Source organism: Camelina sativa, chromosome 12 (assembly GCF_030686135.1).
Source record: "Camelina sativa cultivar CO46 ecotype springtype chromosome 12, ASM3068613v1".
In the NCBI taxonomy this organism is placed as follows: Eukaryota; Viridiplantae; Streptophyta; class Magnoliopsida; order Brassicales; family Brassicaceae; genus Camelina; species Camelina sativa.
The window spans coordinates 35416032-35443005 of NC_141891.1; the positions used below are offsets into that span (position 1 = coordinate 35416032).

Here is a 26974-nt window from a genome sequence, read left to right on the forward strand (position 1 = left end):
CGATTTATTCTTTTGTTTATGATATATTTTTCTCTAATTTCTCATAATTGATCTTTAAACATTAAAAAAACTGGTAACTGATTCTCTAAATTTATAGATCATATATCTTGAATTTCGATTTGGTAACTTCACTGGACTAGATAATTCCATTACTGTCCGTGTTAAAACCAACAGAATCCAATCTTCACGAGAGTTTAATGTTCAAGAGTATTCCTCAAAACCCTCACGACCGTGACTTGTATACACAACAAGAAGTAGTTGGCAACACAGTCTTTATCTCTCAAACATTCACATTCAAAGATTGAAGCTAAAAGAAGGGCTTACAATGTTGCAGAAACCTGATTCATATTAGCTAACAATGTATGAAACACAAACCTCGTGATACAAGACTGATTAAGAGAATCAGAAAAACGGAGATACTTGATTAAAAACCCACAAAACACAAATGGCGAAACACATTAGTTTCCCGCAATGATGTAAAAATATAACCTGAGGAACTATAACGACGACACACAAAAAGAGAAGAAGAGTTACCATTTTCTTTACAAACTGCACATCGAGTTTTCCCACTTTGCATACATTGTTGTAGAAGATCAGTTTCACTAGTGTGTATAATGAGAATTGAGCGGGCCACGACGGGGTTTTTTACGTTCTCAATGATTCTTTATCGTAAAAGGCAAGGAGCTGTTTGACATGGTTTTGCCAAGCTGCAACACTTTGACCATCTACAGTGACCCAATCAACAACTGTTGCTGCAGGCTGTTCCCACCATTCATCGAGCTGCATTAAATACACAAACAAAAATGTTATCAAGCTTCGTATGTGAAAGGGTGTGCCGAAGAATTAAAAAAAAAAAAGAAGGTAAATAAGGATTTTAGTACAATATATGACAGACAACTAAAAGACTAGAAAACATAAACTTGATTTGCGCAATCTTGTAAACCATTGTCCAGTGAAAAATTAAATTAACTAGTTATAATGGAGACTAAATTAAAAGGTAAGCTTAAAGAGCACCAACTGTAAGAAGGATCTCAAATCCCAAACACAAACCAAAATTCATTTAAACACGGTCAGGCAGATTTTATGCTTCTCATTTTATGGTTCAGACAAGCCATACTTTGGGAGCCATATGACTTAGAACGTCCACATGAAAATGCATTAAGATGGTCACCATCTGTACTATATTATGCATAACAAACAAGAATTTTAGTTAAAATTAGTTTCATACCAAACCCCTGACGTATTTGCAGTGCTCAGAGGAGGCTTGAGCATTCTGGACTGCAGTCCTAAGTTCAGGCAACCATTGGTCCGATATTGTATTCTCTTGCTCAGAAGCGAGATCTAGGCAGTAATTAGTTGTTCTGCATACAAAATACATAGTTAGTACAATGAAAGTTTACATAGGAATAAATAAATACCGATATCGGTGGCCTGTGTACGCCAAAGTACAGAGGAATACGTCTTACCTTTCATATTTTTGCTGCGCGCGGAAAGCATGATCTAACAGAGAATGACCACTTTCAACTAGATCCTGTCGTATATGGACCAAATCGATTGCCTTTGCTAAGTCTTCTAAAACACATGCTTCAGAACCACGAACCCGTAAGCAGAACTCAAGAGACTCTAAAACTGTGGCCAAACTTGCATCTGAACCCTCCAGACCTATTTAAGAAGCAAGAATATTCATTATAATCAAACCCTACTAAGAAGCCACTAAAACATTGTGGCCTATGAAAGGATTTCATATCAGGGAACACTTTCTATGCTTGAAACCAGCAGCAAATCTATGTGGCTATTCTAGCATACATCAATCTACGTGGTAGGTTGATGAACCAACAGTGCTAAGAACAAGTGTTTCTATGTTTGTTTTATTTGATTTTGCATAGCACTGAAAGACACTTTAATTCATGAGACAATGAGCAATGGTTTCCAATAGGAAGCTCTTTCAAACTGGTATGGTTCAATACACATGAACCTTTCCAGAGGGATGAACTGTACGTCATTGGGTATTTTTTTTTCTAAAAAGAAGAAAATTTCACCTGCAGGATATTGAAGGGCAGCAGAAATGCGACATATAGATGGAATTGCTGATGGATCTCTTGCACCTGCTCTTGCAGTTAATAGAGCAGCATTCTTCTCTGCATAGGCAACAGCTTCAGGTCCTGTTGATCCATTAGCTCCCATAGACTCTAGAAGTCCCTGTTGAAGAAGATTTTCATATAAATGAACAGAATCGAGGCATTTATCTATATACAAGTTTGCTAATTTGAAAGAACACTAAGTCTTCTATTTTCACATTCCGTTACACCTATGAGACCAGCAAAAATGTTGCTTGAAGCATATTCCCAATGTTCTTCTATGATGCATGATTATTTGACTTACAGACCAAAAGAACCTTGAGGCTTGAACATATACCACACATTTCTATATGCAACTTCTGTTATTTGTGTATTGTGCAACAAACATCAGTCTTCAGTTATCAGTCAAATATATATCTTACGATTGAACTTGTATCTGGCAGAAATTGCTAGAATGTCATCTGACAATTTACATACCTGGGGAGTAGCCGGAAGCATATAGAGAGAGTTATCAGGACTTTGAAAGAAAGCAGACACTTCTTTCTCAATAAAATCTTTTGCGCTGTTTGAAATGTCCACAACAACTTCACTAGCTGGAATTACAGTTCCTGCTGCATATTCCCTTGCAGCGAGGGGTTGCTGATTCCAGAATGCAACAGCATCCTATATAAAAAAAGGTCAGAGTATTGCCTATAGTAATTATCACTTAACAATTTAATGAAAGAATCAGTTGGGATATTACCATGTTGGCCTTGAGAAGAGTTGTATATATGGTTTCAAGTTCGGATCTGCGAGCATCAAATTCCTCAATTTTCTTCCACTTCTTTTTCAAGGAATCTTCGGCTTCTTTTCGTTCTGCACATAATTTGTTTAGCCGTTGTATTTCAGATAACAGTGTGTTTAAGCTAGCCCTCAAACCAGCAGCTTCTCTTTCCTTTCCCCATACATCCAACTGCAAAAGAAAAATTGGATAGCTTGTTCAAGCAAATATATCTGCATGTATATTAAACATACAATGAACTTTCATGATAACTGAGAATCAGTTATGCAGTGCCTGCTACATGACATATATAAAAGTATTGTGATTGTAGAATTGTACAAGAATATAATTATTCTTCTAAGATTCAAGTGGAAGGAAAAAAACTAAAGAAATCAAGGGAATCTGGCATCTACCTCAAATTGCCTAAGATTGCTACCATTCTGTGTTGTGCCTCCAGAAAACGAATGTGAAGCTGCATCAGCACTTCCATGCAAACGGTTGATAAATTTGTGGCATAAATCACGAGCTTCGGCCGCTTTGTTAAGTGCATCTTCAGTAGCCAAAAATTGTTGAACATGCGCTTTCTGGAAAAAGTAGCACAGGTGAAAGGTAAGATAAACAGACTTTAAAAATATGGCCGTACAGTGCAACACATACAAAAACAACAGTGGAAGACCAAATCAAATATCTGTCTGAATTTAACATTTTCTTAACTTGAATAACTCTCCTTTCCCTGTATGTACAAATTAGAAGAAGAACCAGCAAAACTAGACAAAGAAAACAACCTGCCGTTCAAGGAGCTGGTTGTTAGATCCTTGGAAATGTGTGTCTGTGCCTATATTCCCATTACCATTAAACTGATAACTCAAAGGCGAGCTCACATCAGAAGAAGAATTGTCTGTTACCCGGTTGTTCTCAAACTTATACCTGTAAATAGATTGACATCCAATTGCTTATGTTAGTCCAAAGCAACCCTGGAACAAGAACTTAAGAAAGCAGATATGACTCATTTGGTGAAAACTGAAAACTTGATATAAGATAGAGATACAATACTCATTGATCAAACATAACTTAAAGGAAGCCCAGGAACAGCTCATATTGACCAGATCAAAATACGTTTCAATAGAAGTTAGCTGCAACGAAATCAGAAAGTACTAGATTGCTATATGAGTTTCATAATCTTCCGCATCAGTCTCAAGAGAATTAGCAAAAAATAGCATGCAAGGTGCATTTGAGTGAATCACACACTACAGAATCAGGAGTACACAATAACAGTGTGGCATAAGAGGGAAGTCAGAAGACACCTTAACATTTCAGCATCTGCTCTGACATCAATCTTCTCCATCTCTCTGGATATCAGGGTCTTAATACGTAAAGTGTATGCAGCGATAGCCTGAAGCAGCAGAGGAGGACCCCTCAGGGAATTTACTATAACAGTTTTCATCTCATCAGTTATTTCTCCATCATATTCAAAACCGAGCTTGGCTGTTTCCAGCTCAGGATGGGAACAAATTCCATTTCCTTCGTATGCAGGGAAAAAGTTACGTATTCTTTCAATCATGTGTGATGCAAGCAAATCACAAACTATTCTGATATTTCGCTCTCGGGTTGTTTCCATGAGAATGACATCATCTGCAGACTTAGTTCCTTTGACAGTGGAATAAACAGCTTCCCTCTCACTGTTAGCACTGAGGCTGCTTGACACTTCATTCGACGAATTGACAGACCGTTTTGCATCATTTGCTTGATTAACGTAGACTTGTAGCCTTTTGTGATACTCTGCAAATATTCTCGTTGCTTCGTCGCATTGTTGATCATAAGCTTCCAATAATGCTTGCCTGTGTCTGAAAAAAGGAAACAAAAAAAACTCACCAAACAATTTGAAAGATAGACTGAGCATAACAGAAACAACGATTTCCATTGTTGTATCAGCAGTTTCAATGCATTTCAACAGAGCGATGCTGTTGATAAAGCTTCATGACAGGGGAAAATAGAAAATTAATATCATTAAGCATGGATACAAACTTAAGAATGGTTGATGTGGCATATCCATGAAACCAAAGCAACACAATAGCCTGAAGAAATCTCATATATTCCATCGTAGAGGTATATCAAGATTCTTGGAGAATCAACATGACCTAAAAAGAAAAATTTCAGGGCTATATATATATATACATGACTGCTTCAATCACAGAGAACGAAATCGAAACCAGCTAAACATGGCACAGACTCTAACTAGCTAAACATGACAAAGATAAAAAGCTATACTTATAACGGTTCTGTTGGGGACATAAGACTAGTGATAAAAACGCATAGCCACAATCAGAGAAAGCTAAGTGGTGCAGGTTTTTTCTATTGTATTCTCTTACAAGTGAGAAGCAAAGTATTGAAACACTGTATCCAAAATGAAGATTTAAATCAAACCTGTAATTTGCTCTTTCGTCAAGCATCCTTTTCCGTTCTGCTTCTTCTCTAGAAACCTCCAACATTCTAGCTTTCAAATCTTTTCTTTGCCTCCTCACTATGTTCCTCAATCTCTCCACCTCCTTTGCAGCTAATTCCCTTTCCTGCAATGCAGCCTCTCTACCCTCTGCATAACTCGAACTCTCCCCAGTCACTGTCTTTTCCTTCCGCCGTCCTTTTCCCTTACCCTCCTCCTTCACAGGATTCGCAGAACTCCCAACGCTTGCAGCATTACTACTTCCTCCATGAACTGTAATGTTCCGCCTAATTCTCTCCACTGTCTTCTCCGATTTCACTCGGTTTATCAAAAAATTCCAAACAGGTATCATATTCCCTCTACAAATCTTCCTAATAGCATCAATGGAAGGAACATGAGACTTGCTTGATCCACTATACGGACCTAATTGCCTGTACCCCATTTCCTTCTGTAACCATTCTAGTATCGCCTCCGGTGTCGGAGCTGAACTCGTTAAACTCTGCATTCTCTCTACAACTACAAATACCTAAAACCAATCCCTCAAATCTTCACGAAACTTCCGAAATTTCTACTCATGCTTTCCGTCTTTTTGCTCAAATCCAAAACAGAAACGTACCGAAACACCTAGGTTACTCAAATCGAGTACGTACACATTTTTTTAACCTATTCAATTCGAGAAATGTAGAAACAATCAAGCGAACTGAATAATCCGATGAACTCGGTAGGATGAAAAAGTACTATACGAACAGATCTGGAATTACGAAGACTAATTCTCGCCGGTTCCGGTGACGGTAAGAGGAAGACTATGACGGAGAGATGGATCTGGATAGAGAGATTTCAAAATTGAAGGTCCCGCTTGTTTGTTTATTGGATTTTTCCAATTCCAAGGGAATCAAACTCGAATTTTTTCTGCAAGTGTGTCGTCGACTGTTGAAACTTGAAAAATTAACCGGGTTAGGATTCGGGTATTAGGTGTATCCGGGTCGGACTGTGTAATTTAAAAAACAGATGGGTCAAAATTAAAGTAGCTTAAAGTATAATTCAAAACTATAGGGTCAAAATTGAATTTACAAAATATGAAAGGGACATATTTCCGGAAATTTATGTTTTTCCTGGTTAAATTTGCCGATCAAAAACCCTCAGGTTCCTAGGGTTTTGTTTGTTTCACAGTCTCAAATCGGAAAATTTTGAAACTATGACGACGGAGCTAGTAACGCCGGGAGATGTAATTGGGAAAGCTACTGAGTTTAAAGCCGGAAAAGGAGCTTACGTCAACGACACAACCATCTACGCTTCCCTCACAGGAACTCGTCGGATTGTTTCTCCTCTTCCCGAATCACTTGACCAGGTTTCGTGCTTTGTTTCAATTTTTTTTTCAAGTGATTGATTCCTCTGTTACATTAATATAGCTTGCTGAATCCTCTGAGAAATTAAAATCGTTGGATTGTTGATTGTAATTGAAATCAAAATCGTTGGATTGTTATACTTGTTTTTGTGATTATTTATTGATATATATATATATAACTTATTGGATCATCAAAATGGCAAAGCAGAGAGCTGTTGTGGAAGTTACGGGTCACAAGGCACATGGTCCTATACCAGAGCCTGGTTCTGTTGTCATAGCAAGAGTGAGTTTTGTACTTGTGGATTCATTGATGTTCATACTAAGAAAATAAGTAATTTTGGAACTCTGATTCTCTGTTATTTTTTGATAGGTGACTAAAGTTATGGCTCGGATGGCTGCTGTTGATATCTTATGTGTTGGTCCAAAGGCCGTTCGTGAAAATTTTGCTGGCGTGATCAGGTTGGAATTTCTCATGCTTCTATGGTGTTGATTTGGTTTTGTTTTATGTGTTGATCTAACTTGTGTTTGCTCTTTCAAAGGCAACAAGATGTTAGAGCAACAGAGATTGACAAAGTTGACTTGCATCAGTCTTTCCATGCTGGTGACATTGTTAGAGCTATGGTTGTATCCTTTGCACACCTAAGATTTCTTACTTACTGTCTATTAGTATCTGGTACTTTTTACAGTTTAGGGGTCGACCAGTGCTTAAACATTTCTAGGATTTGTTACCTTGTGCCATCCAGTTACTCTTTTCACTCACACATCTTGTTGTATAATGTAATTCGAATGTAGCGTAGTTGTAATCTATAATAGTATATGATGTTTTAGGGAATAACATCTGAAGTTTCCTTAACTTTGGACTCTTAAAGCTGTCTCTTGGTGATGCACGGGCATACTATTTGTCGACTGCTAAGAATGAACTTGGTGTGGTCTCAGCAGAGAGTGCTGCAGGTATATTCTTTTATTTTCCTACTCTTGGAAACTATTAAGTCTATAGCTGAGCTGTTCACATATCAAAGTGTATACATTTCCAACTTGTAATTTACTTCTTTTGGCACTTATATGTCATGAAGTTAATTTCCTTTTGAATGATCATAGTTAACTTCCTTTTCGTGGTCTGGTGATTGATTGTGCAGGCGAAACAATGGTTCCTATAAGTTGGACGGAGATGCAGTGCCCCTTGTCAGGCCAAACCGAGCAAAGGAAAGTTGCCAAAGTGGGTAGTTGAACTTCAAGGCGATACTTGGCTCCTCTTCACATATTGTGGTGTGGTCTTTGTGAGATTTTATTACAATTTTGACTATCAATCAGGTGTAGAGATAAGTTTAGATCCACTTGACCTTATCAAGGTTGGCACATTCATGATACTATATTAATTAGGGTACTTACAAGTTGTTAAACTCAAAGACATTTTGTTGTTAGTGACTATTTCAAAAATTTGTGTGTTTATGTTTTTGCTTCTTGGTAAAAGAAAACAGTTGATTTTAAAGTTGAACACAAATCCACAACTCCAACTATGTAAGTAAAATTAAAATACCATTTGATGTCGCGACATTTAAATCTTTTGAGCTGGCACAAATATCTTGGTGAATTGTTCAGATGTGAACTTAACAACACTGACTGCAAAGAGAACTAGTGAATGATAAGAGAGAGTGTAGAGTCAAAATTAGGGTAGCTTAAGCTTGTAATCAAACATTTAGGGTCAAAAGTAAAAATAAGTAAAATTAAAGGGACTGTTTCTGGAAAATTTCTGTATTTTCCTGGTTAAAAGTTCGACCAAAAAGGTATGGATGAAAAAGGAAGAAGAAGACAAAGACGAGAAAGAAAGAAAGAAAGAGAGAGAGAGAGGAAGGATCGCTATTATTCCGGGAAAATCATTCTGCACTTTTTAGAAGAGAAACCTGAAAAAAATCTTCAATTTTTAAAGAATTAGTCAACAGATTAATTTTAATTAATTACCCGGAGATTTCCTGGGGGTTTGTTTTTTCTCATTGCTTCTGGATTTTTTCTCAGGCTTCTCTATCTCAAAAGGTGCTCATCGATTCCTCTGTTTTTTTTTTCTACTTCTTTTTAAAAATTGTATTTGATGATCATATGATTTGATTGAATACCATTCATTACTGATGATCATCTAATGTTTCATCGGTTTCGAAAAACCCTTCTTTGATAAGCTTCTGATGATTCCTTCATATTTTGGTTTCATCTCTCTGATTTATGCTTTTTTTTCTCAAAGGTTGATGCTTTTTTTTTTCTCATACATTAAAGAACGAATCTTTTTTTTCCTAAAACTTGATTTTTCTAGAACTTGTATTAGCAGGTTGCCTGGTTTCATTTGGTTTTTAGAAATGTAAAATTTTGATATGTTTCTTCTATTACAGGTGGTGATTCGACTGTAAGAACAAGAGTTTTGCATTTAGAAGAGAGAGAGAGGATTCTGGTTTGCGGGAGCTAGTGAAAAAAAAAACTTCTGTGAAATTGGGGTTCCTCTCTCATTCTCTGTAAAATTTGAAAACTTGAGGTTATTGAGTTTGTTGAAGATATGGGTGCTTTCTGTTGTTGCTTTCAAGTTGATCTCTTTGAGAGTTATGTGAATCCAAACACTTCCATGACTAGGAGGAACTGTCCATGTCTAAATTGCTTCCTCCAGAGTTTCATGGGTTTGGTATGTTCTTTCCACCTTCTTCATCAATTAAGCAATGATACATCAAAATCATTAATATCTTCTCATGCTTTGGTAGATATGAACTCTGGTTTTGCTGAAACTTATGGTCTACCTCTTTTTTTTTGTGTAGTATGCATCGTTATTTAATAGAGGGGGAATGCATCCGATACCTTCAACCGTCGAGACTGCTACAGTGATGAATTCAACAACAGCACTTGATGACTCTCTGTCTAATGTGTATCATTCTCCTCCAAGACCATTGCCTTACGATGCTGATCCTAGGTATTTTCGTCTTGTTAAGGGCTCTAGCCATTCAGGTGAAGAATCACAACCATTAAGAGGTGATACTGAAATGAGTTCTGAAGCTTTGGGTGGTGGAGGTAAATGGAGTAAGTCTGATTGTGAAGATGGTTCGAAAGAATTGTATTCTAAAGGTTCATCAACCATTGCAAAGTCGAAAACAGTGCCGGGGATTGAAAATTATTACGCAGAATCGGATGATGAAGATATTTGTCCAACCTGCCTTGATGGTAAAACTAAGACACTAGTTTGATGCTGTTATTATTCTCTTTGAACTCATCATATGCAGTTTTGTTTAGCTTATTACCGCGTGATAAGGAGTGTGTTAGGTTGTTAGTATATCTTTATAAGTTGCTTTCATGGTTCCATTTCTTGATTTAATGCTCTCCTGAGTAATTAGGCCATCTCAGGATAGTTACGTTAAAGTTCTTAGAATGGAATTATGTAGATAACGAAATCGTTGCGAGTGCTTTGATGCAATATTGGTTTCAGAATTCTTTGTTTTACAATGTGCAGATTACACCCCGGAGAATCCAAAGATAATAACCAAGTGTTCTCACCATTTCCACCTTAGTTGTATCTATGAATGGATGGAGAGAAGTGAAACTTGCCCTGTCTGTGGAAAGGTAACTCGTCGCTTTCTTACAAGTTTTAAACTTCAAATTTGGTTAAATGTTACATCAGTCTCCTTCATAGATATTAAATGTGCATCATTTTGTATTAGAATTTCTCTACTCCATTTTAAGCATTAACATTTATTGCATCCATAAGTAGACTGGTCCTGAGATCCAAAAAAAAAAAAAAGAAAAGAAAAGAATGGACTGGTCCATTTCTCATACTATTCTTGGTCATATGAACCATGACATAAATTAACATTTTGGAGTTAATGCATCTTTAGCTAATTTTTTTCCAACCTAATCTTTCAGGTGATGGCATTTGATGAAAACGAAACTTCTTAGCATTGTAATAAAGGCTTCCTCAAAGAACAAAAAAAGGAGTTGAGTCTTGCTCTATAGAATAAACAGAGAGAAATCACTTGTACATAAAACTTTCTGTGAATATCCAGATGCCTTTGACAGTAAATATGAGAATTGTGTGATATCTCCTAATATTATAGACTCATATATATATATATATATCATTATTTATCTTCAAAAAGTTTATTGGAATGAAAAAAGTATGAATCTTTCAATCACTTTTGTTTTCATCTGAATATAAATGATAAACATATATGGCTTATCAACCCGAAACAATATTTTTATTTCTGAAATCAGAGCAAGAAGAAGAACAAGGATGAACGTTGTGTTTCTATTCAACTTCTTTGAATTTATTAGACAATCCATCAAAGACCTAATTTGTATCACTACACCAGCTTATTGAAACACCACATTTGTATTATTACACCAACTTATTGAAACACACCAAATTTGTATTATTACACCAACTTATTGAAACAGTAAAAAACGCAAAGCTCAAAGAAAATAAACACAGTCTCCATGGACATTAAAAGCTTCAACAACTCTTGAGTTCACTGTTTGTATTTCAAGCTGAGGCCGCTTTAAACGCATTCTGGAATATCTCGGGCGGTTGCGCACCACTCACTTTCACCTTCCCGTTAATCTGAAAAAAGAAAAAAAACAGTACAAAGTAAGGATACAAGACTACAAGGACACATTAAAAATGGCGGTCTGTTTCACTCTGTACTAGAGTTTTGCCATGATCTTATAAAGGCCAATCGATATGTAGCGCGAAAACTTACCGTATAATTTGGAACTCCACTGATATTTTGTGAATACTTTGCCAGCTCTTCTTTCACCTTTCATTATAAAAAAAAAAAGTTAAGAACACATCATTCAACACATTTTCCTACAGAACAAACACTAATAATCACATGATTCAAACACACCTCTGTGACTCCAGTGTTGGGGTCTGAGAGTAATTCTTCTGCTCCTTCTATCCCAACCTTGTTAGCCGTATCAACCAAAAACTCCCTGAATTCATCCGCAAGGTTATGTCCAGTTAACGTCTAAGGCTTATCTATCCCAAAACAGTACAAAGTAAGGATACTTAAAGGCTTATCTATCCCAAAACAAAACTGTTTTACATATTTTTTTTGGGATAAGAGCTTTGTGTTTAACACCTGTCACCAATGAACTTTCCCTGCGTGAAGTAACCGATAAACAATTCCTCAACAAGTTCATGTTGTTTCTCCGGCGCTTGTTTACCGGCATAATGTATAAGTCTATGACTATCCAGACTGTTTCCACTGTTCTTATAAACAAAAAAACATTTAGACAAAATAGACAAAAGATATCTCTCTTCATTGTTGATAAACTAAAAGAAAATATCTTGGTGCTTACGTGAGACCGGATGTGTCAAACTCTAAGCCAAGACCTTTAAAGACCTGTAGTGAAATGAAAGATTATCTCAAGATTGTCTCAACAAGAACATAAGCTACGTTAAAGAATTGGTAAGTTAAATAATAACCTTGGTCATTTGTGCGAACATTCCTTCATATCTGTTTCCATATTTCTGTCTATAAAACTCTTTCTTACTCACACCTTCTTTTGGTGCAGATGGATCAAGAAAAAACGGACGCCATCGGATCTACGTTTATTTTTCAAGAGACAAGTACTGTCACCATCTCAATCATTCTTCAAGTAAACGAAATATTAGAGAGTAGTGAGAGGTAACCTCAAAGTTGTATCGATCTTTAGATGCATCAATGGCTTTGTCAAGATTCTTCTTTCCCACAAAGCACCATGGACACACTGAATCCGAGCTTACATCAATTTGAATGAGCTTTTTCGATGCGGTATTGCTCGTAGACTCAGCCATTAGGAGTTTCTCTGATCAAATTCAATCACAAAACACATAAACCAATGGATCCATTAAACTCAGAAAAACATGAAAGAAACTTGATCTTCACTTTTAAGTCAACAAGGGCACTTGAAATCATCTTATTCACATACAAAGATTATCTAAAACTCCTAGATTATAATCAAAATTTGACAATTCATTGAGAATTCATTAAAGTGAGAAACTGGAAAAGAAAAAAAACTTGATCTTCATTATCAGGTGGATCCAAGTATTGGAACTACATAACTGTTCTATCAATACTAGTCACATCAAAAGTTTCATTTCAAAACTTGCCTATATGAAAATTCTTAGATTGGACTCACCAGTCCAAGAATTTTGGACTCAGACAAAAACTCTCTAAATCCACCCTATTTTATAGTTCTGACAGTTCTTTAATCAAACAAGAAATTGAAAAATTCAACTCTTAAAAAATTCTCCAAGAAATGAGCTATAACGCTTAATTTCAAAGATTATTTGGATGAAATCTCAAAGATTAGAAGAACGATTCATATCCTAATTGTACAAATCTAACGCATATATGTGTAATATATGATCTAAAATGATTTTCATAGTTTACCTGGAAAAGATTGGAGGAAAGAAGATGCAGGTGAACCTCTAATGGAGAGACAAGTACGAAACATAATCTCACCAACCATGCACGCACGATGATGATATAGCACATTCTCCCCTACTTTTCTACATTGTCTTGTATACTCTTTTGACTAATCCGTATGAAATATACTTTCAACATCTTTCTTCTATCTTTCTTGACTGATAAATTGAAATGAAAATGATGGTTAATTTGACCAAACTAGAAAAAAAAAATTCACAAAAAACAATTTTTAAAATTATTTGCAATGATTGTAGCACTTAAGCAAATGGCCCATTAGCTCAGTTGGTTAGAGCGTCGTGCTAATAACGCGAAGGTCGCAGGTTCGAAACCTGCATGGGCCAATTTTGAAAAAACAAATTCTTTTGATGAATTAATTGTAATTTGTAAAAATGTTTCTTTTTTTTTCCTAGAATAGCTGGATCGCTATTTTTTTTTTTTCTTTAACTTATCCACTAGACGATCTCTTTCTATTAAACAAGTCTTTTAACAATGTAATTTTGATTAACTCACTGAAGAAGACAAATCCTTCTACAATGTTAATTGAATAATCCTATTGCAGTATCACCATTCATGATCTCATAAATGTTTATGATACGTTTCCCTATATTGTGGTTGCAGCTTAGTTAATCTCGTTGACTTTTGATAAATAGCTGTTGTACAAAAACATAGCATATTTTACCAAGTATATCCCAACGACCAAAACTTTTTAAAACTATACAGCAACATATAAATTGTATGACAAGTCCTTGTGGCCGAATAGTATGTATCAATGTTGTTGTTGTGTCATAATCTAACTTCAACTTTAATTGTGTATACTTAAATAGAATAAAGATGTTCTACATTACAAACTATCATTAGCGATCCCATGAACATAATTTAAAGGACGTTTTAAGGTCTAACATTTTTATAGCTTTCTATTTGTTATCTAATATACTTTTCTATCTAAAAAATTGCATTATAACCCCAATCAATGCCCTAATTGCTTTCTCTCCCAGGCACAAAGCCCGAGACAGCCGCTCGCCGAGGAGATGATGTCTTTCTTCCTCCGTTGTTCTTCCCCGCTATCCTCGTCGCTTAATCGGAGTTTCTCTCGCCTCTCTCGGGTCCAGCTAAGGACTACGAAGATCCGTTTTCTTATTTACGTCGGCAGATCTACGACGCCGGCGAACCTTGTTTCATTCCCATGACTTGGGTACAGCTGCTTTTGGTGGGTTTCTCATGTCCAGGGCCACCAGATCTGGTGCCGCGGGTGAGCGTTTTGTCTCCTCCGGACCCACCAGAACCTCCAGATCCGCCAGACCCTCTCGTCAAGATAGCTTCACCTCAGTCGTTGTCGTCATTTGACTCGCATTTTCTTCGCCTCCGCCTCTCAGCCGTATCCCCACTGAAGGTGTTCATCTATCTCAGTGGCCCTCTTGTTTGGGACTGGCCCATTGTCTTGGTTGCTGAATCAATTGTCTTCTCAACCTCGCCATCTTTGTTTCTCGAGCAGTTTGACACGTCCTCTTTGATTAAGGTTGGTCGCTCTTCCGTTTCTCTATGTTTCAAGGTTGGAACTCTCAGATACTTCTCTGTTTTTGCTGGATACTTCTCTTGCCCTCCCTTGGCTGCGGTGAAGACTAGTTCAGATGAATTAGACACCATATACTTCTCCGGCTTCACCGGTTCTTCCCTCTCCCTATTGTCTCAGATATATGGAACTAGTTTCCATTCTAGAACCACTTTTGTTGGTTTGTTGTCTGACCATTTATAAGGGTGTCAATCGGGCTGGCCCAGCCCGGCCCAGCCCAAAAACCGTAAAGCCCGCATATGTTTGAGCCCGGCCTAAAATATTTTCGAGCCTATATTTCAAAGTCCAAGCCCGAGCCCGGCCCTAACAGGGCTACAAGGCTTTTCGGGTTTTTTCGGGCTTATGTTAGAGATCGAAAATTTAAACTTATAAGCCTTAAAAAGCAGTGTAAAGGTACACTATAAAACAAATCAATCAAAATTTTAATAACTCATCTATATTTACTACAACCAAATTAATTTACAAGAAAAATTTTAAAACTAAATAAAATTTTAATACTTTAACCAAATAAAACAATATATAATTTATATAAAATATCCTAGATAACATTTTTTAAAGTATTAAATAAGGTTATTAAGTAAATATGAAAACTATGATTAGAGTTTAAAACTTTATTTACAATAAATCATTAATCAAATATTGCAATCAAACAAAAATGTTAACACAAAAGTACAAAAGGCTTTTCGGGCTGGCGTGAGCCCGGTCGGGCTAAGCCCAAAAAACCCTATAGCCCAAACGGACTGAGCCCGTAAGGCCCGATTTTTTCTGGACATATATATTTATGCCCGAGCCCGGTATTTTTCAGGGCCGGGCTGGACTAGCCTGCGGGCTTTGGCCCTAATTGACATGCCTAACCATTTATGTCTGAGTTTGCTCACTGGATACTTCTCTGGTGTTCTCGTGTTTGCGTTTGAGGCAGAGCCAGTCTACGGCGTCTCCTCTGTTGGCTCATGTTTTTCCAAGTGCTAGCAGAATTTGAGAGAGTGACCTTGCTCAAATCTCCCCCCCCCCCCCCTTCGTGGGAGAATCATTTGAGAGTGTTCTTGTTTTAATGTCACAGTGTATGGTGACTACCTTCTCCCCAGTCGAGTATTCTGTGTTGAATTCTATCACTTTCACGGGCAAGCTTGTGTTAGTTAGATTTGATACTTCTCTTGGACCCTATCAATCTTCCTCAAGCTTGTGTCTCTATCTTTATCTTGTATTGGTTCAAACTGCTTTAATATCCAAGCTGTCAATTCGGGTCTGTCTGAATGTGTTCTTCATCTATCTTGTATCTTTTTAGTTTAATTTAAGGAATTGGGTGCACAAAAAAAAAAAAAAAAATCCCAAATCAATCAATAAATATGTTTCCATATGCACACGTTGTCATGGAAGACACATCTGTAAAGATGAAACATTTGAAAAATGGAGATCATTACTAGGAAGAGACTACACATTTGGGGAAAAAAATTAGGCAAGCTCCGGCCTCTCAGCCTAGATCATCAAAACTGCGCTTTGTTTGTGGTATGGATCAGATGTGTTTTGGTGAGATGGTTAGTTTATAGTGGATAGCTTATAATGGATAGTCATGTATGGATCACAAGAGAAGAAAATGAATCATCCATTTCTAGCTAATCTACACATCACAATTCACAAACTCAATCTCCCTGCTAACATATGTAAGTGCATTTGGATATGAATCAGATCTTTAAACATTCCAATGAAACCAAAATTATATTCATAAGATAGCTCTATTACTCATAATTGCCACAATACCCACATGCTTCTCCATATCCATATCCATTAGTGGTGAAGAATCTGGTTATGGTGATGTTTAAGTAGGTTACGGTGATGAGTTGGTTAAGGAAAAAGAAGATTCCAAGCTACTATTCTCTAAAACTTCTTCTCTGATGAAGTTTTTTGATTGTTAACTTATTAATGGTGAATTTGTAGGTGGATGTTGATGGAAGAATTTTGATTTCATATGAGATCTTGATGCCTTCTTTGTCGAAGCTACACCAAATCAGATCTATCTTAATTCAGGCTGAAGGCATTTGCCGGATGTGTCCGCTATGAAATCTGGAAAAGAGAGTGTTTGTTGATGATGACGATGAAGGAGAAACGAAAAAGAGAGAGAACTTACAATTTTTATTTTATAGAAAGAGAGAAAAAAATAAGTGACTAAAGAGAAAGAAAAAGATAAGAAAAGGAAAGAGACGACAAATAATTTTTTTTGGTGCCTTTGAGTTTGTTTTGTAAGAATGTGGGAAAAACGGCTTTTTCATACCTGGACAATTCCAATATGTTTGATTAATACATCGGACTATTGGGTATGCGGAAACATACATTGAATTTTAAAATATTTAAATTACATACCTGGAATTACGATTTTGTGCTTAATTATACAAAAACGTGGTTAATTAGTAACTCTGTTAATTTTGCCGTTAGGCCAATCTGACGTGGAATCCACGTGTGAAGAAAAAACCAAAACAATGTCGTTTTAGTCGTTCAAACAAAATAAAAACAATTGTAGATGCCTGGTCTCGAACCAGAGAATATTGACGATTAGAAGAACTACTTAACCGCTAGGACGATAACAACTTTTACATGTTGACAAACAAAACAACTAATAACGACCTTTATGTTCTAATAAACAAAGAATTATATATTTTGTGTCTTTTTCCTTTTCAATCGATTTAGATCCAGTTTTTTTTTTTTTTTCTCTTTTTACTCTTTAGTTTTCCCAGATCTTTGTGGAGGGCCCGAGTTATCGATGGAGTAGCGCTTGGCTTCTCTTCCGTGGTTACTAGTTGTGGTTATTTGTGAATCAGATCTGTGGGTATTTGGGAATTTGTTTTCTTCTGAAATCTGAAAATTTAATTGGAAACAAAAACAAGCTTGACCATATGGATTTAGTAGCCCTAATTCATTTTCACCCTCCGTCTCTATCTTCATTTTGGTAGTTCTCAGTGCAGCCACCTCTGAAAAATAAAGTGAGAAAAGGTCGGCCATGGAGAAATAGGAAAAGGAGAAGAAGAAGAAACACAAAATACGATATATTAAAGTTTTGTTTACTAAAAGGCAATAAATGGTTAATGTCATAGCGGTTAAGTATCTTGTTAGATACTGAGCGGATGCAGGTTTGAATCCATGGTATTACATTTTTTATTATTTTGTTCGAACGACTAAAACGACGTCGTTTTGTTATTTTGTCACACGTGGATTCCACGTCAGATTGGTCTAACGGTGAAATTAACAGAGTTACTAATTAATCACGTTTTTGTATAATTAAACACAAAATCGTAAATTCAGATATGTAATTCAAATATTTTAAGAGTCAATGTATGTTTTCGCATACCCAATAGTTCGATATATGAATTGAACATACTGAAATTGTCCAGGTATGGAAAAGCCGTTTTCCCTAAGAATGTGATAGGCAAAATAGTCACAAAAATAATGAACAGTAGTCAAAAGTGATGGAAAAATAGCAAAAATTATGTCAAATTGAAAGAAGTATCTTACAAAGTAGGTGTGAGCAAATCTCTCTGGTTATAAAAATCAAGTGTTTCATTATGACCGGCTCTGCTTGGATTTGGCTCTTTTTAACTAGAGCAAATCAGTGTAGGTTTAAAAAAAAATATATATTATTGATATAGTTTTTTTACAATGGTTGATACATTCGTGTCTTATCATGTAAAAAGATAATCAGACAGACTATGTTTACTTTATCAAAAGGAAAAAGGGAAAAAAACTTTATAAATACCTCATCTATTTTATTTGGATAAATAATACCTTATCTTTTTTTTTCTGGAAAAATAATACCTCATTTTATTAGTTAATGTTGGTTAATACTTCAACTTTTAAATGTTGTAAGTTTTATACCTAGCATGTGTATTATTATTTGAGAATTACAGACCTTAAAAATATTATACTCCCTTCGTTTCAAAATATAGGATGTTTTAACTAAATCATGCAGATTAAGAAGGTTTTACTTTTAACAAGTTCAACCAATCAGAAACAATACTGCATAATATAAAATATTAAAATAATCTAAAAGTTGCATAGAAATTTAAAAACATCCTATATTATGAAACAAAAAAAATTTCTAAAACATCTTATATTTTGAAACGGAGAAAGTATTATTTTCTCTTTACGTATGATATATAAATTATTATTGAAAGATAGTAATTACTATAATTATTTTCTCTTTAATTACTACCTTTCAATACTCAAATTTGGATTAAAAGCATTTGATTCAATTTATGAAACATCAAATTTATTATCTTTTTTGATCATGTTATAAACTATTATTTCACTTTCATTTTTTTTCCTCTTTTAAACTTTATAAATACAATTATATAAATTCTGTTTTATTCTACTATGAATTTAAAATTTACTTCTGAATTATTTATTACCACTAATAAAAGTTTTACAGTATTGTTTTTTCTTATTTTAACATTTCATTTATTTTATATTATGTATTTTTATTTATTTAACATAAATATGCACTACATGAATATTTTAAAGTTATTTTAAATAAAAGATAATGTGACTTAGGTGGATGCTTAGCTGGCAGAATGAGAAGAGAGAAAAACTAACTTTATAAATATAGATAGATTCACATATTAATTTCAATTTTTTGATATTTTTGAAATTAATCACAAATTAATGTTACTTTATAAATATAGATAGATTCACATATTAATTTCAATTTTTTTGGATATTTTTGAAATTAATATTAAGTTAATGTTAAATATAGATCAATGCCTTTTGACAATTTGACTGATTTATAAGCCAAAATAGACCTCTCCCACAAGCGATAGGTGATAGGCGATAGGATATATGAGGTGTGCAAGATCAGACACTAAGGTATTTTTTTTTTTGTTGACAAACTTTGGTAACTTCCATTGCAAATTGAGGTAAAATATCCTCTGACATTCTAACCTGAAGTGCACATTATTCATATATTCTTTTATAATTTTCAAATTATTATTATACCACCATAACCATAGTGTGTGGAGGGAGCATAATTTTTTAACCATTTCAAACATCAAGTTCATCAGTTATACGGTTAACACCTATACTTATCTATAAATTGAGATCTATGTCTTATAACTTTATCATCATCTCTCCAGAAAACCTTAAGAAAAACCTTTCAACTAAATATAGAACCATGAAGAATCTCTCACTTCTTGCTGTTCTATCAATCTTGGCTATTACACTTTCACTAACCAATGCTTCGGACCCAAGCTCTCTTCAGGACTTCTGCGTCGCCATCAACACCCCAGCAGATGGTGGTATGTACATGTTTACTCCCTAATCATTTTAACTATATATATTTTTTTATAAATTTAATTGATTGTTTGGAAAATGCATTACGTTTTCTTACACTCTTTTTATTTGGTTATAAAATGTTCAGTCTTTGTGAACGGAAAGTTCTGTAAGGACCCAAAGCTCGTCACTGAAGAGGACTTCTTCCGGGGAGGGCTCCACAAAGCAGGAACACCTAATGCAAAAACTGGGTATGCTGTGACACCCGCCAATGTTAACCAGATTCCAGGGTTAAACACCCTTGGAATCTCAATGGCCCGTATTGATTACGCAGTTAACGGCCAGAACCCACCTCACACCCATCCACGCGCCTCGGAGATCATGTATGTCGCACAAGGAACGCTTCTAGTAGGGTTTGTCACGTCAAACCCCGAAAACCGCCTCTTATCTAAAGTACTCAACAAGGGTGATGTGTTTGTGTTTCCAGAGGGACTCGTTCATTTCCAAGCGAACGTTGGGAAATATCCCGCGATTGCATTCGCTAGTTTAAGCAGCCAACACCCCGGTGCCATCACTATTGCCGACACCGTGTTTGGGTCTAACCCAGCAATAGACCCGAATGTTCTTGCGAGGGCGTTCCAGTTGGATGCTAGGACTGTCATGGATCTACAGAATAAGTTTAAAAAATAATAACATTGTGCTTTTGAATTACTTTCATTTTTATGTACCTTCATCTAAATAAGGATCTTGCATTATCCGCTAATCATAATATGGCATAATGTTCGTCATTGCGTTTGCCTTGATCAAATTATTAATGAATTAATATTTTCATGTTTTGAAAAGATAAAGTCCTATTGACGACAAAAAAAAAAAAAAAAAAAAAAAATTGTACTCGAAGTTTCATTTTGGAAATTCACAAGAAGGATTCTACTTGAACAGAATTACATAAAAATGTCCGGCCCACAGAAAAAGAAACTGAAGCAATGGATTAGGGTATCCAAAATTTTAGTACTTTTTTTAGTAAACTTTTTATAATAATTATGGCCTTGAATGGTTGGTTGGTACGCTCCAGATCGGACTAAAATCGGACCATTCCGCAAATTTTCTATTATTCACACACTTGTTTGATAAACTTCATACCATTGTCGGACCAAATGCAGACCAATAAAATACATGATAGTATGGAGTGAACTGTAACTTCATACTGAAATATAACTATTTATCTGCATTTTTCTGGTCTGCTTTAAAAATGCTTCATACTTCAGTATGGAGCAGAGCATACCAAATTACTAGTATGCATTGTTTAGTATGGAGTGTATGAACCAACCATTCAAATCCTATATATGTTTAAACTCTAAGGCTTTTACAAAATGTGGGCTTTAATATAAGTACAAATCATAGTCTTTGAGGTTAACTGTTAGTTTTGGTTTTGATTTTTTTTTTTTTTGTTTTTTCTTTTTCTCTTTCGAGGTTAATTGCTTGGTTTGTTAAAACTATTAGATAAATCCTTTCATCAAATCTAATGCTTTGGCTTTCGTTTGTGTTAATAAAATTTTTAAAACATTTAACATAAAGTCTTATATACTAGAGAAATACCCTAAAATAGCACTAATTTAGGTTTTTCTTCCAAAGTTAGCACACACATTCAACTTTTCCAAATGTAGCATTTGTGATATTGAGTATTAACTTAAATACTAAAATTCATTATTCTAAAAATCCAATTCACGATTTTAAAATTTTCCGGCAAACATTGTGTCGAGTCCTCCGATCTGAGATCTCAATTTCTAAGTTCATCCTCATCAATTTCTAAGAGACGCGCCGGAACAATTCGTTTGTTCAATTCACCGTACTCCGCCGCTTTAGCCGCTACAATTTCCGTCGTCGCAAGAATAACCCGACATGTACTCCAGACTCACGACGAGACTCTCCTCCTAATCGAATCATACAAAGAGAAAGGGTATGGAATTGATCGTGGTCCTCTCAAATCAACCCACTGGGAAGAGACCACCATCGCCGTCTCAGTTCGTTCCAACGTTGACCAGTCATCTACTTAGTGTAGGCATAAGATTGAAAAAAGAGGGAGATCATTGAAGAGGAAGAGGAACAACGATGGAGATGGTGGTGAGAGACGGAGGAAATGAGTGAGAGCTATAACAGTGGAGATTATAGCTTTTGCTGAGAGAGTTATGGTAACGGAGAAGAAGAAGATTAAATATGTGATGGAGACAATGAAGCTTTGTAAATAGATGGAGATTAGAAGGATTGATTTGATTAAGACTTCTCAAGCTCAACTCTTCCTTTGATTCTTCTTTCTAACTAGAACAGATTATTAATTAAGCAAAATAAAACAGAAGATGATGCTATAGTTGTTGACTTGTTGTTGTTGCAGACAAAAAAAGTTTTATGGGATGCAGTGTGAACTTTTTTTAACCATAAGAGATGGAGATTAGAAGGATTGATTTGAGTAAGACTACTCAAGCTTATTTTCTTTCGTTTCTCAACTCTTTATGCATCTAATGCTTACAATTTTTCACTAAACATACAACTTGCAAATCCAAAGTTGCTCAAGTAAATGTTGGTTTCATATATTTAGGAAGACCTTCATAAAATTCAAGATCGTCTTCCTAAACATTATGAAATCTTTCCTAAACTTAGAAAAACATGTTTTAAAATCTCTTTATTTATCTTTTTTCTTAATGTATCACAGATTACTCCATTAATAAGGGTAATGTATCAAAGACCCACCAATGTCCTAACTTTATGAAGGCATTCCAAAATTTCAATGAGTTCTTCCTAAATTATTAGTAAGGGGTAATCTTTTTTCATGAAGGTTTTCCTGAAACTCAAGAATTTTTTCCTAAAGATATGGGAATCCTTCATGAATTTAAATAAATGTTCATATAATCTCTTTTATATGTTTACCCTCAAATCAATCACAACTTACTCCATTAATAAGGTTAATCATCTATCAAAAGCTTACCTTGGTCTAATACAATACTCAATGGTCATGCTTTTGAATTTTTCTAGGGGTTGTATGCTCTGTTTTTTTTTTTTTTTTTTTAATAAAGGTCTTCTTGAAATTTAAGAAATCCTTCTTAAAACTTTTGGCATCCTTCCTGAATGTTTGATTTAGGGAGGTCGTCCACAAAATTATGAAGTTCTTCCTAAATTTTCAAATCAAGCATATAACTCCTCCAATTAACAATAAGAATGACACAACGATTCATCATTCTAAGAGTAGTCAAAAATCATCTCACTTTCTCGACTTTCCCATATGATTTCAGCTTTTTTCTTGGATCTCTTCAATGGACTAAACACACAAATGCAACCAATCTACAAAGAACCCATGAATATGATATCTCACTATCAAGCTAAGAGCACAAAAGACAGTGAAAAATATTAATCTAAAATAAAATTCAATCATCTAATTTACAAAACAAATCCACACACATAATTCTCTCAATTATCCAACATCAACAACACTATTTCATCTACCTATTTGATTCCATAGACCTAAGAAAACGCATGACCAGGTGAGGCAGACATTGAATGAGTTATCGATGAGAATTTGGCGAGAAGTTTCATCCCGAGACACACCTTTCTTTGTCAAAACAGAGAAATCATATTCTTTGAATCCTCCCTTCTTCATTCCACGTGCTATGTCCATGTGTCACAAGAACCACTCGCTTCGTCGTCTTGAAGATGCCTAGGTCTTGTAATCTGGATGATGATGGGATCAAGAGGCGGTGACAAATCGGATTTGTCCAGACAAGTTTTGCTCGTTTGCTTTTGAAACCGCTTAATCTTTTTCTGATTAGAGCTCATCACCGGTAAAAATGAGATCTCAAAAGTTTCAGATTGGAAAATGAGATCCAGTTTATGTAGAGATAACAAAGAGCCATCGAGAAAGATGGAGACTTTTATTATTTATTTTAGTTAATAATTTCAGTGTTTTTAATATTAAATTAGAAGATGTGTGCTAAATCTGGAAAATATGAGATTGTGTGCTAACTTTGGAAGAAAAACCTAGTTTGGTGCTATTTTTGAGAATCTCCCTATATACTATTAGTTCTAATTTTTTGGTAATATATAAAAAGGCATGTTTTTGAGTTTTCAGTACCTTTATCATCCCGTATGATCCAACCAACACCTATACTTCCATCATGGTAATGAAAACTTCCATCAAAGTTGACTTTAACATAGTCTGTTTGTGGTGGTTGCCAATGGGCTGATGTAGAGGATGAATCTTGTTGATGAGTGTGACGTAATTGTTCTGTAGAAGGTTGCGTCGCATCCAACCATTCCGTAACATTATCTGCAGCTTTTGAAAAAACTGAAGCTGCGTCCCAAACTACATTATTGAAGATGAGATCATTGCGTGACTTCTATAGTTGCCATCCAATCTAGAACGGGAGATGTTTCTTTGACGGATCAGTCGCGGAATGGTACTCTGAAAGCAAAACTTCAAAGTTTTCCTCTAAACTTGAAGTAATCATCTGATTTACAGGTTGAGCAGAGAGTGACCACGTCTCGATAGCAAATTGGCATTGAAAAATTAGATGATTGATAGTTTCAACTGAATTTCGACAGCGTTGACAGGTTGCATCCACTGGAATACCTCTACGGTTAAGTTCCGAACCAGAACTAAGGGCTGAAGATAACACTCGCCAATAGAAGTGTTTGAGCTTCGGTGGTATTGATGTTTTCCAGAGTTTAGCTTTCAGAACTGGGTTCCCTTGTGGAGGAGCCATCATCGGGTTATCTTCTGGGAGGTGAGTACTCAACCAATAACCAGTCTTCACGGAGTAAATACCATCTTTGGTATAATGCCAGATCAACTTATCGGAACAATGATGTTGAGGAATGTATATTCTTTGAGCATGATTTGCATCATCAATGGACATATATTGTTGTAGTTTGTCAATATCCCATTGACGGTTCCCTGTCTGCCATAAATTGTTGAGGACCATGTGAGAAGGTAGAGAATGTTGTGTTGCAGACCTTGGTGGATGAGAAGGTATCCATGAATCTGTAGCCGGATTTATCATTGCACCATCTCCTACTTGATAGCGCAATCCCTTCAGTAACAAATCACGACCATGTAAAATTGATCGCCAACCATAAGACGGATTTCGTCCAAGAGTTGCATTCAGAATTTCCGTATCTGCGAAATATCGACTTTTTAGCACTTTAGCGAGGATGCAGTCAGGTGATGAGTAGATTCTCCAGGCCTGTTTTGCTAATAGGGCATCATTGAATTTCTCTAAGTCTCTGAAGCCTAATCCACCTTCATCTTTCGGATAAGACATTCGTTTCCAACCAACCCAAGAGACTTTCCGTTTTGATTCATCTGAACTCCACCAGAATTGAGATAACACTGAGTCTATTTCCTGACATATGGTATGAGGAAGCTTAAAACAACTCATAGCATGGGTAGGCATAGTTAAAGCAATTGATTTCAAGAGGACCTCCTTTCCTGCCTCTGATAAACGTTTGGAATACCAGTGCTTTGTTTGTTCCTTCACCTTCTGAACTATATACTCAAACATCTGAACCTTTTTCCTTGTAAATTCTTCTGGCAATCCCAGATACTTGCCACAGCCTCCCCTGTTTGTGATTTTTATATGGCGTTGAACAGCTCTTTTATGAAAATCGTCCACTCTCGCACCAAAGGTAATAGAAGATTTGTTGAGGTTAACCCGTTGACCGGATAGATCGCCATATTGTTGAAGTATTCGTGCAAGACATCGACTATTCTTTGAATTGGCTTGACAGAAGAATAATGAATCATCCGCGAAAAGAAGATGACTAACCCGTGGACCATTATTACTGATTGATAGTCCTCGTATATTGCCTTTAGTTTCCTCGTGACGTATCTTCTGAGTCAGCATTTCTGCGCATAGGAGGAACATATATGGAGAAATAGGGTCACCTTGACGGATACCTCTTTGTGGAATAATTTCACCATATGGACTTCCATTCACAAGAACAGAATAGGTAACTGATCGAACCATTGACGTAATCCAGGTGATCCATATCTGACTGAAACCCAGTTGAACCATTGTTTCCTCTAGAAAATCCCAGTCCAGACGGTCATACGCTTTACTAATGTCTGTCTTGATCGCCATATAACATTGAGACTGACGTTTTCTGACCTTGAGTGAATGTAGCAACTCATGAGCTACCAATATATTATCAGTAATATGTCGACCTGGTACAAATGCTGTTTGCTCCATTGAGATGATCTCTGGTAATATTGTCTTCAGTCTATTAGTAAGGATCTTTGAAATAATCTTATAGGAGACATTGCAGAGGCTTATGGCGCGGTAATCACTCATCTCTTTTGGTTGGTCTATCTTAGGAATGAGGCAAATGTGTGTCCGGTTGAGTTGTGGTGGCATGAGATTGGTTTGAAAGAAACTCTTAATCTCTGCAGTAACGTCAGCACCAATGACCTCCCAAAATTGTTGATAAAAGTGGCCTGTCATACCGTCCGGGCTTGGTGCTCGATCTCCATTAATATCAAAAGCTGCTCCTTTAATCTCATCATCTGTCACCACTTGAGTAAGCGAAAGATTCATAACATCAGTGACCGGAGTAGCAACATGATCAAAGAAAGAACCCCAACAAGCGTGAACTTCTTTTTTATACTGATCTTCAAAATATTTTGTAGCAACCAAAGACACCTTATCATCTCCTATATGTTCAATGCCATGAAGATCATGAATTGAAACCATGCGATTCCATGCTTTTCTAGATTTAGCGCTTCCATGGAAATAAGAGGTATTACGATCCCCTTCATTGAGCCATTGTGCTCGACTTTTTTGCCTCCAATAAATCTCTTCGTGCAAATAAGCAATGTTCAAAGACCTCTTAATTGCCTGAATACGCGTACCATCTAGATGAGCTTGCTGAAACTCTGTTTCTAGCTGTTCTTTGAGCTGCTTAATTTCAACTGCAGAATTTGTCTGATTGGAACATTTCCAAGTGGAGATCTTTTTCCGTAAGATCTTGAGCTTATCTGTAAAGCTGCGATCATGAGGGAGGTTGTTCCAGTCTTCTTTCATTGCTTGAATAAAGCCTTCTCTTTTCCC

At 35.9% G+C, this 26974-nt stretch overlaps 5 protein-coding genes and 1 non-coding gene across 10 annotated transcripts; 4 read left to right on the forward strand and 2 right to left on the reverse strand.

The window, feature by feature from the left end:
- Positions 1-272: 272 nt before the first annotated feature.
- On the reverse strand, positions 273-6217 carry LOC104732950 (AUGMIN subunit 5). The gene is made up of 10 exons (XM_087478435.1): positions 5263-6217; positions 4143-4682; positions 3624-3765; positions 3252-3422; positions 2821-3030; positions 2556-2741; positions 2040-2199; positions 1467-1662; positions 1229-1361; positions 273-780 (listed from the first exon to the last, which is right to left on the reverse strand). The coding sequence occupies exons 1-10, from the start codon at positions 5781-5783 to the stop codon at positions 646-648; spliced, it is 2394 nt and encodes a 797-aa protein (XP_087334561.1). The 5' UTR covers positions 5784-6217; the 3' UTR covers positions 273-645.
- Positions 6218-6381: 164 nt separating this feature from the next.
- Positions 6382-8060, forward strand: LOC104732949 (uncharacterized). Its single transcript, XM_010452554.3, has 6 exons — positions 6382-6626; positions 6832-6906; positions 6994-7082; positions 7163-7247; positions 7493-7574; positions 7760-8060. Exons 1-6 carry the CDS (start codon positions 6474-6476, stop codon positions 7849-7851), a joined length of 576 nt encoding a protein of 191 aa, XP_010450856.1. The 5' UTR covers positions 6382-6473; the 3' UTR covers positions 7852-8060.
- A 207-nt stretch (positions 8061-8267) lies between these two features.
- Positions 8268-10743, forward strand: LOC147933107 (E3 ubiquitin-protein ligase At3g02290-like). Its single transcript, XM_087478438.1, has 5 exons — positions 8268-8654; positions 9002-9285; positions 9416-9815; positions 10102-10211; positions 10512-10743. The coding sequence occupies exons 2-5, from the start codon at positions 9163-9165 to the stop codon at positions 10542-10544; spliced, it is 666 nt and encodes a 221-aa protein (XP_087334564.1). The 5' UTR covers positions 8268-8654; positions 9002-9162; the 3' UTR covers positions 10545-10743.
- A 147-nt stretch (positions 10744-10890) lies between these two features.
- LOC104732947 (uncharacterized) lies at positions 10891-13226 on the reverse strand. Of its 2 annotated transcripts, none has more exons than XR_015574528.1 (8): positions 13022-13204; positions 12280-12434; positions 12073-12192; positions 11946-11989; positions 11726-11851; positions 11492-11622; positions 11345-11401; positions 10891-11205 (listed from the first exon to the last, which is right to left on the reverse strand). XR_015574528.1 is itself a non-coding variant. In XM_010452552.3 (8 exons), exons 1-8 carry the CDS (start codon positions 13098-13100, stop codon positions 11128-11130), a joined length of 744 nt encoding a protein of 247 aa, XP_010450854.1. In that variant the 5' UTR covers positions 13101-13226; the 3' UTR covers positions 10891-11127. The 2 variants fall into 2 exon arrangements, 1 of the variants encoding a protein (XP_010450854.1); XM_010452552.3 differs by having other exon boundaries at positions 11492-11576; positions 13022-13226.
- A 98-nt stretch (positions 13227-13324) lies between these two features.
- On the forward strand, positions 13325-13398 carry TRNAI-AAU (transfer RNA isoleucine (anticodon AAU)). Its single transcript has one exon. It is a non-coding gene; the product is annotated as a tRNA-Ile (tRNA).
- Positions 13399-19318: 5920 nt separating this feature from the next.
- LOC147933109 (putative germin-like protein subfamily 1 member 9) lies at positions 19319-20722 on the forward strand. Of its 4 annotated transcripts, XM_087477583.1 has the most exons (4): positions 19387-19478; positions 19622-19679; positions 19779-19906; positions 20029-20722. In XM_087477583.1, the coding sequence occupies exons 3-4, from the start codon at positions 19783-19785 to the stop codon at positions 20568-20570; spliced, it is 666 nt and encodes a 221-aa protein (XP_087333709.1). In that variant the 5' UTR covers positions 19387-19478; positions 19622-19679; positions 19779-19782; the 3' UTR covers positions 20571-20722. The 4 variants fall into 4 exon arrangements, with proteins under 4 accessions (XP_087333707.1, XP_087333711.1, XP_087333709.1 ...); XM_087477581.1 differs by lacking the exon at positions 19622-19679 and having other exon boundaries at positions 19319-19478; positions 19745-19906; XM_087477585.1 differs by lacking the exon at positions 19622-19679 and having other exon boundaries at positions 19378-19478.
- The last annotated feature ends 6252 nt before the right edge of the window (positions 20723-26974 follow it).